General features: G+C 37.8%; 1 protein-coding gene across 2 annotated transcripts; it reads left to right on the top strand.

Annotated features, from left to right (window-relative positions):
• The first annotated feature begins 2,480 nt into the window (after positions 1-2,480).
• Positions 2,481-19,437, top strand: PUM24 (pumilio 24). Of its 2 annotated transcripts, XM_010261151.3 has the most exons (18): positions 2,481-2,875; positions 3,371-3,424; positions 3,591-3,652; positions 3,766-3,847; positions 3,942-4,065; positions 4,182-4,265; positions 11,677-11,791; positions 12,632-12,782; positions 12,893-13,006; positions 13,132-13,203; positions 14,639-14,689; positions 14,778-14,828; positions 15,332-15,439; positions 15,532-15,747; positions 15,990-16,064; positions 18,535-18,782; positions 18,888-19,006; positions 19,093-19,437. In XM_010261151.3, exons 1-18 carry the CDS (start codon positions 2,615-2,617, stop codon positions 19,104-19,106), a joined length of 2,001 nt encoding a protein of 666 aa, XP_010259453.1. In that variant the 5' UTR covers positions 2,481-2,614; the 3' UTR covers positions 19,107-19,437. The 2 variants fall into 2 exon arrangements, with proteins under 2 accessions (XP_010259453.1, XP_010259451.1); XM_010261149.3 differs by having other exon boundaries at positions 18,888-19,163.
• Positions 19,438-20,363: the final 926 nt, after the last annotated feature.

Genomic DNA, 20,363 nt, shown 5'->3' with positions numbered 1-20,363 from the left:
GATGGATCTCTTGAAATCAGTACAGATGAAACTTAAATATGTTTGATTTCATAATGGATTTGGTGGTTGATTTATTTCCAAGTTCAATTATAGGTTAATAATATAGGGCTTGATGGAATATGTGCTTACGTGGTTATAGGTCTAAAATGGCAAAATATTATGTTGTGTTCAAAGGGCGCCAATTAGGAATTTATTTCAGATGGGTAGAGTGCAATGCCCAAGTACACAAATTTAGCGGAGCAATTTTTTGTTCATATATCACATATGAAAAGGCCGTATATCAATTGCAGCGATACCAATGTAATATGCATCCACCACCCAAACAACCTACAATTGGTAACACCTCTAGGACCTACGTAGAGGATGCTGGCATGGAGGTGGAGAAGTTGAAAGAACCCCATTCATAATCAATAGTCGTTTTGTTTTGATAGTCAGCTTGGTGGTTATAACAGTTTTATATTTGCTTAAATGATGCCATAGGTATTTGCTTGCTTTGAAATGATCTTGGGAGTTACTTTTGATAGTACGGGTATGATGTAGTAAAAATACACATGTTTTTAATATATCTATGTCAACTTGTCACATGGCAAGACAAACAATATTAGGCCATGTCATCCTATAAATAGGATAGGGCTGTGTTGTGGAATTGGATATCATTTTTGCTTAAATCAAACATCCTGCAAAATTTTCACATCAACCAAACACCGAAAAGCAAATTCTATGGGATAATAGGTCTCGGCAAACAAACACAGACACTCTAATTGAGAAAATAAAAATTTCCTTTCTCATCCCATCTCTTCTCGATAACCAAACGGGCTATTAAAATCAGATCAGACTAAAACCCGAGAACTAGTCAAACAATCGATTCCATTTCACCATAAAATTGCTTTTTGGCCGAAAAATCATTGATTTGGTCAGTGACTTGCTGGCTGCTGACCCAGGCAGTTGAACCGTTGACCCAGACAACATTTTTTTAGATGTTTTTGTTATCTTATTTTGGGAAAATTCTCGATTAATACCCTATACTTTGGGCTTAATGCTACTTTGGTCCTTGAACTTTAAAATGCGACAATTCAATACCCAAACTTTTAAAATGTGACAATCCAATACTTGTCGTTAACTAGCTGTTAACCAGCCATTAAGTGGCACTTGAAAAAGATACAAATGCCCTTTCAATGTCATTTAATTTTCTTTATCAACTATCTAAATGTTGACAAAAATTAATAGTCCCAAATCATTGCCTTTTCCATTCAAGAAAGTTGGGGTCGTGTTTGAGTGGGCATTCTGGTAACTCCAACTTTCTTGAATAGAAGAGGCAAGGATTTGGGATTGTTAATTTTATGTCAATGTTTGAATAGTTGATATAGAAAATTAGATGACACTCGAAGGGCATTTGTGTTTTTTTCAAATGTCACTTAATAGCTGATTTGGGGTCCAAAGGCCCAAAGTGCAGGGTACTAAACAAAAAAATTCCCTTTTATTTTTTAAGTCAGAATGGACCGTCCGTTCGACTCCGGAACTGATCCAAAATGGTTCCTGCCCGATTTGATTTTAAAAATATTGGTGCAAAATAGGGTCGTTCACGAGTCGGGTTGGGTCGGTTTATTGAGATTTTTTCAACTGACTCGACCTGGTCGGGTTACCTGAAATTGAAACCAAAACCGACATTGTGTTAAGCAAAACCGACCTGGTCGGTTTGAGTTGGGTTGGGTCGGTTTCGGCTCTAAGTTCAACCATGGTAATAAATTGGTGGATTGGAGAAAGAAGACTGGAAATTGATGTAAAAAAGGACAACTAATTCTATTAGAGAAAGAAGACTGAAATTGGTAGGGGCGGACCAAGTTAGAATAGAAGTTATCAAGAAAATAGAAAGTCAAACTGTATTAGAGAAAGAAGACTGAAATTTGTATATTTCAAGAAACCTTATAATCTAAGTAAAAAATGACACCTAATTCTAATTGTAATTGGTTGCCTATTTGGTGTAAAAGACCATAAAAACTAGGATCATTTGATTATTTTCTTTAAAGTTTTCCAAAAAAATTCCTTGTTTAGTTGTCTTACAATAATTGCCATTAATGTCATTCTTAAATAGAAGACTAGAAATTAAGTTAGGTTGTAACTAGGATAGAGATAACTTAGTTAAGTAGGAACTAAGTAGGTTGTAAATACTAACTAGGAACTAACTACTAAGTCGGTTCGATTCACGTTAGTTTTGGTTTTCAATACTTGCCATCGGTTTATGATTTTTTACGACCTGAAACGGACCGGTGCTGAAGAAAACCCAGCCGATTCGAGTTGAATCGGTCCGGATTGGTCGGATTGGGTCTTCTTATGAACAACTCAAGCGCAAAATACATTTTGAAGTGACGGACTGACGGACTGTACCCGTCTCCGTTAGTTCCTAAACGTGAGAAGGAGCCAAAACGTGTGATTGTGTGAAGAGACAGATGACTGTTATCAAGGTTCAGATCGCACCAATGTCCACATAGTTCACATCACATCCGGAACACACATACCCGCTCTACAAAAAACCCTCGCAAAACCCCGACGGGGGGAGAAAGGAATTAGTTCAGAAACAGATAAACAAAGCAGAAAACTGCAGTTGCGTTCTCTCATGGCGGCGAAGGACCAACGCAACCAAGACGAATCTATGAAAAGAAAGCGAATTGCAGGCACTCAGAGAGAAGGAGAAAAGCGCACTTCGAAGAAACCGAAATCCGTCCAATCGAAACCTGCAGCACCTCCAAACAAGGGGTTGAAGAAACCTTTTAAATCCTCAAAACAACAAGCTGTCAAAACTCAACCTGAGAAGAGGCAATTTGCCGTGGAGAAAAAAGTACCAAAATCGAAACGAGAACGTCGTCTACATGCGAAGGTCGGTCTTCTTTATTGATTTTCGTATTATTTTTCTTCTTTTGGTTTATAAAGAATATGGATCCGGTGAAACTAAGAATGTACTTTAACAAGAGAAAAAACACATTTATCTATACCCGCTAGTGATACTTAAGTAGATTTTACTGAAGATGGGCTGTATTTTGCACGTGTCGCGTCGCATTCATGGAGAGGAACTACGAGTCTATTAGATTCAAATACTTCTTAAACTACCCAAGAAATTTTTTTGACGCCTAAACTGCCCAAGATTGAATGGGTTTATTGTACGCTATATTTAATTATTTTTGGTTATCACTGGACAAGCAACACATGAATGAAATGACAAATTCTTTAATGTCACCTTTGTTTACTATGGTATTTTCTTGGGTCTACCTGTTTGAAAGTTTGCCGTCTCTACCAATGTATTTCTTTGGGGAATTTTAAAATTTAACCAGACAACACATAAATAAATTCGGGGTTTCAATTTTTTTTTTTGCAGGAACTAACAGAAGCGAGGAAAAAAAGGAGGAAGCGGCATTACACACTTGAACAGGTAAGCATTAGCATGTAGAGTATGAAGGCTGGAATAAATTGGATGGTCGTCTGTACAGAGAATCATGTCGTAAAACTCCTAGAACTGGTCAACTCTCTTCTTCTTCTTATTTTAAATTTATTAATTTCAGGAACTTGCATCATTTTTTTTTTTTTGATCAATTCAGGAACTTGCATCATTATGGGAAAAGATGAGGCGCCATAATATTGCCAAAGAAGAGAGATCCAAGTAAGCATTTAATTTAATATGTGGATTTTCTACCATTATCAACCAACATTATTGATTTTTTGTTCTTCTTATTTATTTACTTTTTCCTTTTTTTAATTTTTTTCCTTGTCAAGGTTGGTGAGTGAAGCTTTACAGAAGATGAAAGGGAAAATTCCAGAGGTTGCAGGCTCTCATGTTTCTTCCCGAGTGTTGCAGGTAATATACTGCTGACAAGCCTTTTTTTGAGGTTTAAAACTTGACATTGTTCTATTTACATTAAGTTGCAATAATTTTATTTTTTCCACCCTAGACTTGTGTTAAGCATTGCTCGCAAGACGAAAGAGATGCTGTCTTTGAGGAACTCCGACCACAACTTCTGACCCTTGCATGTAACACTTATGCAGTGCATCTAGTGAAGAAAATGTTAGATAATGGTATTGTTCAACCCTGAATTATTGCAGAAAAAATCAATAACATCATTACATAAGGACTAGGTCCTTTATGTTCTTTTTAGATAATCTGAACTCCTTTCTCTTGGTTTTGTTTGCAGCTTCTAAAAAGCAGTTGGAAGGATTCATCTCCTCTCTTCATGGGCATGTTGCCTCTCTTCTTCGACACATGGTTGGATCTGTTGGTTTGTATAACTAATTTGGTTAATTCAAGTGCATTCATTAGTCTCTAGAATCTCTTTGGCATATACTCAACTCAACTCAATGAAGCCTTATCCCAACTATACGGGGTACTACAAAATAGTTGTTATTAATGGTTCACATATCTTTATAAAGATGTAAATTTTAATATGTATGCTTGTTCATGCATTTGTTATGTATTCTTTCTTCGAGAAAATATTACAGTATAATTTCATTGATTTATGAGCGAGATGTGTTCATCAGAGGATGTACAGAAGTATAAAGAATGCTTTAGCCCCATCTATTGATAACAAAAATTTTATACACATAGACCTATCACTATAGAAAAACCCTTTCTGCACCTGCAAGATTATCAGCAATTGAGTTTCAACCCCTTGCAATCCATCTTTTTTGAAATGGAGCAGATGATTAAGTATCTCTAATATCATTAATGAAATATGCTAACTTATGCTGTCCTTGGCCACAATTTCTACTCCATCCTATGACATTGTCTGAGTCCTCTTAACTCAAAAGTGAGGAATGGTGCAATCTCTTGGCAATATGGGCTCCTTGTCACAACTTTCACCCCTATCAGGAGGAACAGTTCACAACATCTAGAAGAGTCTGCATAACCTGTATGACTGCTGAAATTACATAGGATACTCCAATTCTGGATTAGTGAAAATCCCAGTGGTGCTGCCCGAGGGTTGTGAAAAAAGATACTCTCAGACTTAAGTTCCATTTCTCTGTCAACTAGAGAAGAGAAGTCACACTTGATAACTGATGACTGTGCGATATTGTGAAGACTTCCTCAATATTTCTTTATGAAAAGTATTTTTTTTTTGATAAATGATAGTAGTTTTATTGAAATAAATTTCAGAACTACAAGCAGCCTAGGAAGAGGCACGAGATGTTACCTCCCCCAAGGACTGAATCATAAACACTAAACATGCCCAAACCTGAGATACAAATTACAAAGTAGCCCAAAACAGATCACCCCTTGACACCCCTTGCTTGGCCAGAGAATCAGCCATTGCATTTGCTGATCTGCTTACCCACTGGAACCTAACAGTCATATTTCTTGTCATCCATTTAACTTTCTTTAACAAATCCTTGTAGCCCCAACAAACTGTGTCTGGGCTATTCAGCCAGCCCACTACTACCTTGGAGTCTCCTTCTACTAACAAATTGTTCACTCCTAATTGACTAGCCATCTGTATACCTTGTATTGCTGCTAGTAGCTCTGCCCTTACAGAATCACCTTCACCCACTGGTCCTGAGAAAAGAGACAACATATTGCTGTCTTTTTCTCTCAGAATCCCACCAATTCGGGATGGCCCTGAGTTACCTTGGCAGCTGCCATTAAAATTCAATTTTACCACTCCATCCAGTGGGGGTTTCCATTCAACTTGTAATTTGTTCTTGGTGGAGACTGTAGAAGCCACTGCTTCCCAATTTCTCCTTAAGTCATCAAAGGAGAAATCTGCCAACAATTGTGAAGATTTCAGCCATGGAATTGTCTTTGTCAATATACATTCCTTGACTTCAGCAAGACTTCTTTCCTTTTCTTGAAATATTCTAGCATTTCTCTCCTCCCATAAAATCTACAAGGTGGCGGCTCTGATACATTTCCACATTATCTTCCCTGTTTTTGTCAATCTCCTAAGAGCAGCCGGAGTGAACAGCAGTTTTACTTCAGAGGGCAAGTTCCACCTGCACCCAAATAAAGAAACAACCCAGTTCCAAATATTGGTAGCAAAGGAGCACGGTATCAGCAAATGGTTACAATCCTCACCCTTCACTTTACACATAAAGCACCAATTTGGGGACAAACACAAAAAAGGTTTTTTCTTTTGCAAGTTTTTCACAGTATTGATCTTATCATAAATCCTTCACATTCCTTACCTCTGTCAAATCACAACCTTCGCAAAAGATTATTATGTCATCTACAAATTGGAGATGTGTTACTGACACTCTATCTTTACCCATTCTCCACCCTCTTAGAGATTTGACTCTATCCGCTTCTGAGAGGAGTATTAAAAGCATCGACGACTAAAGTGAAAAGGAAAGGTGACATGGGATCATCTTGTCTCAGACCCCTGCTAGCTGGGAAAAAATCAGTAACTACCCCATTGACTTGGATGGAATAATGGCAATTGGAGAGGCAACTGTTTATCCATTTGCACCACTTATCCTCAAACCCACACTTCCTTAGCACGAGTGATAAGAATCCCCAATCCACTAAGTCATAGGCCTTTTCAAGGTCAAGTTTACAAACATAACATTGACGCCTCGATCTCCTCATCTCCTCCACACATTCATTTTCTATTAGAATCTGATCTATAATTTGTCTCCCTTGAACAAAAGCTCCTTGCACTTGGTTAATAAGACATGGAAGCACCTGTTTTATCCTCAAAGACAAGACTTTTGCCACAGTCTTGTAAACACTAGTCACCAAACTGATAGGTCTAAAGTCCTTTGGATGCTTGGTCTCTTTCTTTTTGGGAATTAAGGCTAAAAAAGTAGCATTAAATCCCCGACTCATCACTTGATTATTCTCAAATTCCTTGAAGACCTCAATTAAATCTTCTTTGACTATGTTCCAACAATCTTGAAAGAAAGCCATTGTAAACCCATCTGGCCCTGGTGCTTAAGATCTGTCCATGGAAAAAATAGCTTTTCTAATTTCTTTCTCCTCAAAATTCCTTTCCAGCCAGCTTCTACTCTCTTCTGGAAGCCTCTGCCAGGTCACACCTTCCAACTCCACTCTAGGGCTTAGGGGTCTCCACAAAATGGATTTGAAATGGTCAACAAAACAAGTGGCTATCCTCTCTTGGGTATCAAAGATTGTTCCATCCACTTCCAGTTTGGATACTAGGTTTTTCCTTCTCCTTCCATTGGCTAGGTCATGAAAAAATTTAGTGTTCCCATCTCCTTCCTTAATCCAACTCTCTTTTCAGATTCCATCTTCGATCTCTATCCTGAGGGCTTAAGGCTCTTTGGGATTCCTTCACATCTAGTTCCTCTATTTGGTTCAACAGAGAGGATTTCATTTCTTCTGTTCTCCCAAAATGCTCCCTATTCCAATCCTTCACATGTGCTCTCAATCTTTTTAATTTTTTATGAAATCTTACCCCTTTCCACTTCACCCCCCTTAGGTCTTCTCTCCACCATTCCTCAACCTTCTTCACGAAGTCCGGGTGAGTCAACCACATGTTCTCAAACCTAAAGGGTCGAGGTCCTTGCCTAAAAGGCTCCTGTCCTAGGCTAATGGGGCAATGGACAGATGTGACTATAGGTAGAGCCCTTGTTAACAAGTCCGTCCACTTATTTTCCCAGCTTTCATTGAAAAGGAACCTATCTAATTTGGAGCAGGTTGGTATCTCCTAAAAATTGGACCAGGTATAGATAGCTTGTAGCAATGGGAGTTCTTTTAACTCACAATTATTAATAAAATCATTGAATCTCCGTATGCTGGTTGTAATGACTTGTTGGAGGTTATTTGATTCATTTGTAAATCGAATTACATTGAAATCTCCCCCCAAGCACCACGGACCATCCCAAAGCCCTTTTGAATCCCATAAAGCTCTTCCCACAATCCATTCATTTCTCTGTAATTGCTTGGTCCATACACATTAGTTAGAGCCCAAATAAATACATCCTCTACCATCTTGAATTTTAACGACATTGAAAAATTACCTACTAGCTCCTCCAGAACCTCCACCGTATCCTCTCTCCAAAAGGTAGCAATTCCCCCCGAAGCCCCCCAAGAAGGTGTTGAAACCCAACTTATTCCTCTAGATTTCCAAATGCTTCTTGCCCATCTTCTATCGATATCAGCTAATTTGGTCTCCTGAAACATCACTATATCTGGCCTTTCCCTTGTAAGGAGGTCCTTAATCAGCCTTCTTTTCCTAGCACTCCCCAACCCCCTCACATTCCAACTAATGATTTTCATGGAAGTAAAAGATTTGGCATCCCCCTCTAAGGTCAGACCTCTACTTAGAGGCTTTCCTTCTCTCCCCTCTTCCGCTGAATTCCAAATTTTCTTCTATATCTGATATCAGCCTTTCCACCTCTGATCTTTTTTTCTTCCTTAGGTTATTAAATGTTCCAGATCTGCTTAAGATTGCTTTTGTTTTATTTTGCCTTTTCAAAATTTCTTGGTTTTCCCCCAAAGATTCCTCTTTTTGCCTATACTCCTCAAGGAGGGCACAGATCTGTCCTCAAATCCTCTCTAATTCCTTGTTCTGCATCTTTCCCATAATTGATTCATCCTTTGCATTTTTCCTACTTTGATCCCCTGTTTTTGCTGAACCTTCTTGAACCTCACCCTTCCTTACCTCTTCCTCTTTTCTCTTATACTCCTCCAAAAACATACAGATCTGATCCCATATCATCTCTAACTCCTTTTCCTGTAATTCTCTTCCCCTTACCACTTCCTCTTGTTCTTTGCCCCCCTTGTCCCTTCCAACCATGGCTGCTGCATCAAGTTGAGCTGCAGCATCAAGTTGAGCTGCAGAAGTACCTGTTTCAGGCAGGAAACCCACATCAGTACCACCAAACGAATTGACAAAATTACCTGAATGGTTGTGGGAAGATGTCAAAAACTCTTGAGGGGCAACACGTAGGGGCAAGGTCGCAGCTAATCCTTCCAAAGGAAATGACTGTGGGTTCCCATTGTGATCAACCAATGCTGTTTTAATCCTTGCATCAGAATTTGCCTTTGTAATTAAAGTTATTTAATGAAGTTACCGTTTCCAATAAAAAAAAAAAGAATTTGCCTTTGTAAGTTGTCCCCTTGTTGATAACTCTGTGATCAGTGACCAAGGTAATTACTGTTCCTCTATTCCTCTATCAGTGCCGTGCTGCTCTAGTGAACTGGGAGCTAATTTAAGAACTGGTGTCCCTTGCCTCTCCTCTATAAAATCTGCGGTAAACCTCAAATCCGTAGGTAATAAGAGACATTGAGAGTGCATCTTCTGGGCTGAAACTGAAACATCCAAGTTGTCGTTTTCCAAAAAAAAGCACCTCGGTGTGAAGGCTCTCATCAGCACTGAGGGATTTGGCTTTTTTCAGATCCATGCTTCCAATACTTGAAGAGTCTTCAGACTCTGAATCTGAGCTACCTTCTTCCTCCGTCTCACAGATCTCGACCGTGTCTGTAAATACCTGATTTACTGTCCCCGGAATGAGGGAACTCCCTGTCTCCGCTGTCAACAAGTGCTTCTTGAACCTCGGATTGCGCCGTTCCGGGGAGAAGACTTTCTTCTTCTTGCTTGGAACCCATGTCTAGTTCAAACTTGCCGCTCCACTGCTGCTAACTTTCTCCCCTGCGAGCGGTAGAAGAGATTTGCTCGTGGGAGATGATGATAGACCATTTTTTTTGGTCCATCATCCTCTCCAATCCTTTGGTCATGTGCCTACTTAAACTGGCATGTGGCATTTTAAAATTTGGGTCCACGCTCTTTAATCCGGCCGACCCATTTGCAGAAATAGGCCCCTTAATTTTTGATGGGCCTGGGCCCAGCCCCCCGACCTCTTTACCAGTCACGTGTTCACTTAAAGAAACATGTGACTGGCCTTGGTTCAAAGGACCAGAAAGAACCAGCTCACAAGACCGGCTTAACACCTGAACCTTTGCCTGCCTTTGTTCAGTTTCTTTTGAAATTTAAACTCCTGTCGCAAGTGTACCTCCAATTAAACCTCCTGTCAAACATAGGACCTGCCATCCCTCAGCCCACCCTGCCAAGCAGACTTTCCCCAAGTAGTTAAATTTTTTTCTTTTCTCTCTTTTTTCCTAGTTACCTCAGAAGACTTAGCCTCTTTTGTAGTGCCTACTCTGCCTTGCATACCAAGCAATCAGGCCTGTTCTGCCCCTTCATCTTCCTCCCTTATTCCTTCCTTCCAAAGCTGGGCTTCAATGGAGGTAGCAAGCCAAACGGGGTATACTAAACCCTCTGAAAAAACCTCTATCTTCCTTGGGATGTCACTGGGTTTAACACCACCTAACCTCACTGCAACTGAATGGAGATCACAATAAAAAACACCTTCTAATTTTGCATCACAGATTAAAGCTATTGACTGTAAAACTTCCTCTTTCCAGAGATTGAAAGGTAAACCAAGCAATCTGACTATTACATTGTCTTCAATCTCAAAGCATTTGGTATTAGATAGAGGACACCAATTCGAGACTGTAGCAGCACCAGCCTCAGAAAGAATGTTTAAAGCTGAAATCTCTACTTCATCTTCACCCAGATCTATCAAAGCTTTACAAGATTCATAAGGAGGAATCACCATCAGCTTCTGCAGGTTTAATTTTTTGAGTATCGCCTGAGCAATACCTCTCCAATCCCTTGGTGGACTTGAAGTTTCAACCACAAATTTCTTCCCCCAATCCTCTTTTTCTTCTGTTTCTACCAGTTTACAATTTTTTTTTTCCTTTTTCTGCAATCATCCATTTCGTATCAGTGGGTTCTTTCTTTCTCTTGTGATTTACCCCTTTCTTTTCCTTTACTGCAGCCTCTACTTGTTTTGTTTTCAGCTGCTGAGTAAAGTCACTCAGTACCTCTGCCACTACCTTCCATCCAACACCCCGTTTACCTTCTGGTAAACAAGCCAACTGCTTCTTTCTTCCTCCAAAGAATTCCTGCAGTGTTATGTAGCATCCTTTTGCATTATTTTTGCATTCCAGCTCTTAGCTCTTTCTTCCATCCAGGTTGAACTTCGTAAAGTTCAGTTGTTTACCTTTGGAGCTTGCTTCTGAAACAAAACTCTGCAACCATTCAATCACTTCAAGACCTTCCAACAATATTGTGGCTCTCTTTGCCTCCCTAATCTTCAAGCTCTGCTGGCCTCCGATCCTTATCTCTTCAAATAAGAAATCTTTTGCTTCAATCTTCATCACTTTCCTCCATCTAGCAGCTTCTACAAACCTATTCTCCATCTTCTTCTTACCAGAGGAGAGCAATTGTTTATTTGTTAAATGCTTCCTAGTTGTTCCATGCTTAGGAGTAATAGTTTTTTTTTTTTTTCCCATTTTTCCATATTTAGAAGCTATAGTGTCAGTCCATGCAGTTGAGTTATACTAGTGGGTTTTGGTCCTAAAGTCAGGTGATTTGTGAGTGATACTACATTCTATTTAAATTTTGTTTAGGGCGATCTGACTAGAAATTAGAGAAAGTAGGGTATCAGGGTTAGTGATAATTATAGAATTTTAAGATTTTTTTTTCTGCATTGGTCTAAGGGAGTTTTTTAATCATCTAAGGGAGTTTTTTAATCATTAAAATAAGTCTGGATCACCATCTGTTCAGTTTAAAAGTAACTACTGATGAATTACTTATGATATCTATTTTGTCCTTGACTTTTATAGTTTAAGCCTTTAATATGCCACTGTTATTTTTTTTTCTCTTGCAGTTATTGAACATGCATACCAATTAGGAAATGCATCTCAAAAACAAGCCCTTCTATTGGAGTTATATTCAGCAGAGCTACAACTATTCAAGGATTTGGTCTCAATGAAAGAAAGCAGGTATAGGGTCAATTGTTTGAGATACTTTACTATGTAAGTTTAGAAGTAGGTTAATGGTAGTCTATTATCAGCCCAATACAATATTTTCTCATGGTTTCAAATTCACCTGCTTTATCTGTTGTTGAATGTTGATATTGCATTTGGATGGGTTGGGTTAGGCCAAGGGCTGTGGAATCCTAATTATCCCTCTTTCTTAAGCAACCTTAATTTCCTATCCTTGATGATTTTAAGTTGTCTCACTTTCTCTGCAGTTTCTGAAATCTTACCATGGCTAGACCTATCAGTGTATGGAGTGGCATTGAAGGTTTAGACTTTGGAAATCGGCATGAAGTTGGCTTGTCTGGCTTCTTTGTATCTCTGGAAATAGTCAGGAATTAAAAGATTTAGTTGATGTCAGGATTGGGAAATGTCTATACTTTTTCACATGGTTGGTCAAAATTCAGAAGCTAAATAATTTAGTTTTACCATAGCTTCATGCTATAGCCAAAAGTGTCGAGTTGATAAATATGTTAGAAATATCCAGGAAGACCTATTTTGGTAGATTGGCATATTGCATCAGTGATTCACCTTTTTATTTAACAGTATCTTCACATGCACTGTTGGTAATGGTTTGTGTTTGTAATGCATATGTTGTTTGTGTCTCCTGAAAATTATACATATTGGTTTTCCTTGATTTTATATTATATTTTAATTGTTTCCCTTTTAATCTGTATGGTGGATTTGTTTCCTATAAATGACTTCTGCAGTTCAACTGATTGTTGAGAAGGGGATTGTGATGTTCTTGCATCTTGATATTCTTTGATATTGACTTTGATTTTTTAACCATCCATCTTTTATCAGGTTGGTAGATCTGATTTCTAAACTAGATCTACAAAAAACTTCGGTTGTACGACACATGGCTTCTGTAATTCAACCGATTCTGGAGAAGGGGATTGTGGACCATTCTATAATACACAGTGCATTAATAGAATATTTCAGCATTGCTGACAAGGTACTAGTTGACCTTCCAGAACTTCATAACTTTTAACATCTCTCTGAAGATGCATTTTAGTTCAACAATGGTGGGTATACTACTATGTCCTAATTTAAGTTTGCTTAAAGTCCTCTGTCACAGATGTTATACAACAGTTATCAGGGCCACTCCTTGTTCGAATGATCCATACAAGAGATGGATCAAAGATTGGCATTCTCTGTGTCAAGCATGGAAGTGCAAAGGTATGCTACAACTAACTTGGGTTTTGACTTTTATTTATCTGACCACTGGTGGGGACTTCTATAATTCTATTTTTGAGATTGAATCTTGAGTGCTGCAAGCTTTTTGATTTTGTCTTTTGTTTTAGGAAAGAAAAAAAATCATCAAAGGCATGAAGGGCCACATAGGGAAAATTGCCCATGATCAATGTGGGACCATGGTAAGACCAACATTGCCACCTCATTTTTGGTTAATCTTAGTTTTCTATTGGGTTAATTTCATTCTCGCTAAATTTCATAGAGCCTGTACTGGTTTGCAGTTTCAATAATTTGAGCCACTTTTATCATTCAAGTGAATTGTGTTATTCTTCAATTTCTTACTTTTGACTTCTTATGTTGCCTCTTTTTTGAACCATCAAGTTCTACAGAAATTTCCAAGTTTGGAATCATTGTGATTGGACTGTCAGTGTTCGAATTCTTACCTGAAACATGTTGAATGTACTAAGCTATTTATTTATTTATTGATGAAAGAGACTGGATTATGATTTGCATTCTTGGAAACAAAAGTACAAAACTATAATGGTCTTTAGGGAGGGAGGGGTTGGTGAAAATGCTTCCTTTTCATCTATTGAACAGGCTTGATGATTTATGGGTTTCACATGCTAGGGAACATTAAGGTTCTAATCCTTGGCTTGACCGTTAATGCTAAAGTAACTGTCTGGTATGATATTTCCCCCTTTTGCCTTGCATGTACCCGGAAGTGGTTTTTCATCATTCTTAAGCCTGTTCTGTGAGCTATGATGTACAGCTAGATGCAACTTTAGTCTTCTAATTTTGATTTACTAGTTGGTTCAGTCCATGCTGAAATAAGTCTTAATTTGGGTGGATTTGACCTCTGTCTTCCTAAAGAGAAGGGCCCTTTACTGCTCCTCCAAAGAAAGTTGTTGACACACATATTCAGAACCCTGACTGGTGCAAATATATAGCACTCTATAGGTTTAATGCCAAATACATTATGGCTTGGCTAATAGGTTTTCTTTTCTTTTTGATAAAAAATGAATATGAATATTAATGTTTTCTTCTATTGATAACTGCTTTTTTACTTCTCTTTTTTGATCAGTAACAAGACCGAGAGCATTTTATTAATGAAAAATATGCAAATACATGATCCCTTCCACCTCCAAATCTGAGAAGAAGAACCACAAAAAGAAAAAAAAAGACTATTCAGGTTTTACCACAATCAATTGTCTACATTACTTTCCTGTCAACTCCCCCCCCCCTTTTCCCTAGGGTCTTTGGATTGTGATTTAATCCATTCAATACCTCTGCTGAATCACCCTCAATATCTATTCCTTATAGACCTAGAGAATATCCAATTCTCCTAACAGGCTGGAGTATGCAGTAATGGGGAAACATGTCCTTCCAAGCTGTTATATTAAGTAATTATGGCTTCAATTATTCTTGGGAAAGTGCCATTTGGTACTTGCTTTCTACCAGCCAAAGTTTCTTTGTAGAGATCAACTACCTGTGCATTAATTGAGCTTAATATGCATTTTCTCATAAATAATAAGTACACGCACGTTCTTGTAGATAATAAGTGCATTTTAATTACAAGGTGGAATCTATTTCTTAAGCCCTTTTTTTTGAATCTCCTAGGTGCTTGCCTTCATTCTTTCCACAGTTGATGACACAAAACTTCTAACAAAGGTTTGTTCCTGAATGTGCTTGTTATGAAAATTTTCCTGCTTTATTCAATTTCAATCATTAACAGTTATTTCAACTTTTCCAATTACAGATTGTCATCCGCGAACTACAAGCAACCCTAAAGGAACTTGTTTTTGATAAGGTAACTCTTAAAACCATGCTTATAGTAGATATTAGATCTTCAATTGTGCATCTGGATCTTTGCCCTGTTTACCAGGCACTGACAAACATTATATGCATTTGTCTTAGTGTAGACTGTAGAGTGACTCACCCACAGTTTGACGATTTCAATCTGTAATGTCAACCCAATGGTGTTGTTCTGAACTTAGATTTATCAAATTCTTTGGGCTATTGGAAAAGGGGGAATGCCATTGGCTCAAAGAAAATTAATAGACTTAGTTACTAGTGAAAAAAAATAGATTTAGTTGGCCAAGATCATGAATTGGATTCTTTTCCACATTTGCGGTCCTGACTTTCTGTTACTTTTGTGCCTATGATGTCGTTGGACCTCTTTTGCAGTCCATGTAAGGGGTATTGTACTCTTTTCTTTTTCTTTTGTTCTCTATTTTTGTTCATGCGTGTATTGGGAGGTATTGTTAGGTGATTTATTGCTAATGGTTTCTTTTGTCCTCTTTGTAACTCTAGAATGGAAGACGTCCTTTATTGCAGCTGCTTCATCCGTATTGCACCCGCTATTTTAATCCAGATGATCTGGCTTCCCTCAATCTATTTGTTTCTTCTCTGTGCACCAAGGTCATTTCAAACCATTAACTTTTCTAGAACCATTTTGGTAATAAAGCAGTAGCAAGAAAATTTGGTCTAAGATTATTTGCTTTTTATTTCAGGATGAAGGGTCAGATGTAAATTTGAATTTGGAGCAGACAGACTGTTCAGAAGTTTGTGAGTTCCAAGACAGTGGGGCTGTGGCTAGTTTGGAGACTACTGTAGGTGGTAATAATAGTAGTATCAGCACCAATAAAAACCTCCAGATAGTTGATGGAGGAAAAAAGGATTCCTCCTTAAGGAGACGTGAATTGTTGGTGGATAGTGGGCTTGCTGAGGTTTGTTGCTTCACTTTTCTCTGCATCTCCATGTATATGCATTAATTCTCCCCTCACCCCTCACCCCTTACCTCCACCCCCAAAGAAAAAGGAAAGAAAAAACAATAAAAATGAAAAGTAATTGCAATGTATTTTAATCAGAGTGTTGGTAGGATATAAGCATCTACTCTTTTTCATGATTGCTTCTGAACAAAGTTTGCTGATATCAAGAGTCCAATTGGATTTTGATGGTTGTTTTGCAGAGTCTTATCAACACATGTATTGAGAGCGTAGGAGAATTACTTAGGTCAAATTTTGGCAAAGAAGTCATATATGAGGTAATCATTGGTGCAACTTTAAGTTGGGAGTGTTTCTCTTGCTTGAATCCTTGATTTCTTGATATTAACTGTTTTTAACTCTTGGTTTAGTATTGTGGAAAATTTTCTGAACTAATTGTAAAAGTCATTTTCCTAAGATTTGTTGCATGCTTTGGCCGAATTAACCTTTATTTTTCTCTCAGTTGTGTTTGCAAAGAATTCTGAAACTAGCAGTTCTATTCAGTTCTAGTTTCAAAAGTGGAAAAAGGGAAGAAAAGAAAATTTCTTTATGACTCTTTACCAGCATGCCATGAAGGCCTTGCATAAAATGCCTATTCCTGTATAGTCATGGATTCAATTAGTGGTGTAATGTGGAAGAATTGCACTTTGTACCCAAATAGCAGAAAATCTAAATGGGATCTTGGGAAAAATGGGAGTGAATAAGAACCATAGGAGATTAGAAAGAATATACAGGTAATGGGTGTGGGTAGAAGAGTTAGGCCTTTTAATGTGCTGGGATGACCCAATCCAATTCAATCCTATTACATTGGGGTCTTGGACAGGTCCCAGATTCCCAGTTCCTATTGTTGCCTCCTGGTTCATATTTTGAGGCCTGATAATGATTGGGTGTATGTGGTCTACCTGATCCAGCTTAATAGGAACCTGCTTAAATGAAATTCAAACCATATCATAGCATATATTGTATTGTATTGTACTATATAATAATATAATGTGGATAAGGCTTTAGAAGGTAATTATGTGGACATGGGTTTGATTGCTTGGAGCCATGAAGGTCAATTCTGCTGGTGCAACTCTATCTGTATTCCGGCTAGATCATTGACTGAGGCGATGGCTCTTAAGGTGGTTTTCTCTACAAGCAGATAATTGGGATTACACAATGTGGTGGTGCAATTTGATGCTGAGGTAGTTGTGAAGGGCCTGTTGGACCATTGGTCATCTCTGCCATGGAAGACTTTTCCCATCTTAGGAGATTGCAGGCACATTATAAACAGTTATCCTGGTTTCTTCTTGGTTCCCGGAGGACCAGAAGCTGTAATAGGGTGTCTCATACACTGGCAAGGATGGCTTTGACTCAATCAGTGAAAACTGGTCTGCCTCTCCTCCTGCTATTTCAGATTTGATTGCAGAGGAGATGCTTGTAATTAATGAAAGTTGAATGAACAAGCCAAAGAGCTAATCTCTACATATATCTACATATATCTATATGTAGGGTGGTTGAATATCTATATTTTCCCATAATCTCTACATATATCTATATGATATTTAGCAGGATGGTTGAATATTGAAAGTCAAAAAAAGCATCAACCTGTTTTTGTGTCAAATATATTTGCTAGATTAAAAGGTGGATTATTTGGGATTGGACCAACTAAGAAGGAAATGAAATACATGAATGCCCAAACTCCAAAGGAAGAAGTAGAGAGATGTGTTCTTTTCCTCCTGGGATCTTGGATGGGAGAAATCTGTTTTGTCTTCTGTTTTTGTTTATATTTGGGTGGTTGGGTTTACTTTGAGTTTTATCATTGTCAAATTGGATCGTGGTGCATGATTTTATTTTGGTTCTGTTCTTTTTTTGTTGGTGAATCTGGTATTTTGTATCTAATACCAAATATTATCTGCTATATATTTGTAAATATGATTCCTGTGTCCTTTAAACTTCTCTACTAAATGATGATCTGTCCCTTGTTGTTATCAATGATCACTCTATTCCTTTTTCCTGGTTCAATGCTCTCTGTTCTGTGTGTGTATACTTCACCATAAAAAGATAGTAGTTTTTTTATCATTAATGGATCTGGCACTTTTATTAATTAATAGCAAAAACAGCCCCAATAGGTTTTGCATCGGAAGTATGCAGTAAGCCTGCTGACTTATCCTATATTACAGTAGATTCCTTTGTTGCTTGTCCTATATTGGAATTGCAGTCCCCATGTCTAGCAAGCTGGTCTGCTAGAGAGTTGGTAGTTCTTACCCATCTAAACGAGGTATTCAGATTATTATCTACAAGTCTGGCTCTCCATAAAGAATTTCTACAAGTCTTGAGGCACCATATTCCCTCCTGTTGTTCACCCTATCACCAATTTTCAGTCACCCTCTACTACTATTGTTGGAATCGGAGACTAGCATTGTCAGTCCTTGATGTCGAGCTAGGATTTCTCTGCCTGGGAATTCTTCTCTCCTGTAGGCTTGCTATACCTGAAAGACATCTCCATTTTGATGTCAAAATCCCCAAACCCCTCAGGAGTCGGGGATCTGGATTACCAATACAGTTTTGTAGTCTCTTCTCTTCACGAGAATTTTCTCAAACCACAGGATTCACAACCCTTGTGGTGAAAGATGCTGCCATGAAAGCTCCACTTTTTGATGATGTTGTCTGCAGAGGTCTGGAACTAAGCTCTGGTTTTGATCATGTGCAACACATTGGTAATCAAATTGAAGATAAAATAATTATGCAAGTTCCTATTGATGCATGCAGGTGGCTACTGGTGGAGCTGGTGGTATTCTTTGGCCAACGTTAACTGACAAATTGGGTGCTTTACATGAAGCGGTAGCATCTCTTGCAGCCCTCCCCAAAACTGAGGAATCTGAAGAGGAACACATCCTTGAAAATTTTCATTCCAGCCGGACCATTAGAAAACTGGTATTGAACTGTCCTAGTTTTGCCTCCACTCTCTGGAAGATTGCACTGGAAGGGAAGTGTGAAGTATGGGCCCATGGACACAGGTTAGATATTAAACTGCTTACTAACTGCATGTGCACGTGTTAAGCCTATGTCAAATAAATGCTTGAACTTAGTTTTCATTTTGGATTGTCTTGCGGTGGTTGCAGTTGCAAAGTTATTTCTGCTTTTCTGGAATCATCAAATCTGAAGACACGGGATTTGGCAAAACTTGAGTTGCAGGCTCTGATAGATGGTGGCATTCTGAAAGTCCCTGAATCTAAGTTGGGTGAGAAAGAAAGTTAAATTATGAAATTGGCCAATAAATATAGAACAAGAAAGGGTTGTGGTGGTTGATTGGCTTGGTCGTCTCAGGTCATAACTTGTGAAGTTGAGAGAGGTCACACTTGGGAGCTGATGCATGATCAATGGAGCTCTTGAACCGATGGGTCAAGTGGCCACCTAAGATGGCATTGAGTACAAAGCAAGAGTGCAAGACTATCTTTTATATATAACCTGAATTTCGATCTGGTGGGTCAAAAGATTTCAAGTATTATTCAGTGAAAAATTTTGTTTTTCTCACTATCAGAAGTGTGACAGACAAAAATTACTGCAAATTTTGTTTAATTTATATAATTTTCGACAACAGATCTCTATAGAATGTAACGAGGTAAAGGCGAATGAACATGAGTTTAATAAGGTTTTTTTCTTTTAAATTTATTTCGGCGACTTTTTCTTTATAAAATACATTAGACTTTTAGCTCAATAATCCAATAACATTATGTTTGTGTACATCTCACAATATCTATGACCTTGACATTGTGTTTGCATTTGTAGTCTTCCCAAACTAAAAAGGTTCAAAATATTGCAATGTATCCAAGAGTTAAAAAGTATCAATATTCTAAGCAAATTTTGCTTATCAAGTGTTTCATTTGAACAAAACTATTTCTTTAAAAAATTTTTGTTTTACAAATACTCAAATAGATAGTGACTCCCACATCATATATTATGATTTAAAAGCACTAAACTCTTCAAAAGTATGGCATATTGTGTCCATTCTTTAAACCTTCATTACTGCATTTAGAACAATACATCAGTATTTTGAACCCACATAAATGCTACATATAGGGGTTTAGAGAATTTCTTTTAACATTAAGAGTGAAAAAATAAAAAAGAAGAGTATTTGCCCTTTAATTATGTGTTTGGCTCTGTGGGTGTTTATGGATGGTGTGTTTTTCAGATAAACGTTTAATTGAAAAATATTATTTTAAACGTTTATTGCTTTTGTTGTTTGGTTGGACGTTTCAAGTAATACAGTAAAACCCCTATAAAGTTATCTTCAATCTTCCACCTTAGCTTGTAATGTTTCTGTTTTTTACTGTTTATTTGATTAACACTGAAATCAAAAATGGTTTCATGCACAATAAATGCTAACGCCTGAGTGGTGTTAATATGGTGGAGTTTTTCCAATAAACACCCATAAAACCAAACATAGCCTAAATCATATTGTATGCAATTTATGACAATTTTTATGTATCATGCGTGTTGATATTATGAACCATGTCAACAACTAAGAATTCTTCTCAAAGTATTTAGGCACACTATGGGATTTTCAGTATAATTCCCTGTTGTATGAATTATTTTCT

The sequence above is a fragment of the Nelumbo nucifera genome, chromosome 3, assembly GCF_055504915.1.
Source record: "Nelumbo nucifera cultivar China Antique chromosome 3, China Antique-T2T, whole genome shotgun sequence".
NCBI lineage: Eukaryota > Viridiplantae > Streptophyta > Magnoliopsida > Proteales > Nelumbonaceae > Nelumbo > Nelumbo nucifera.
The sequence above is the reverse complement of the archived record's forward strand: the minus strand, read 5'-3'. Positions and strand labels throughout refer to the sequence as shown.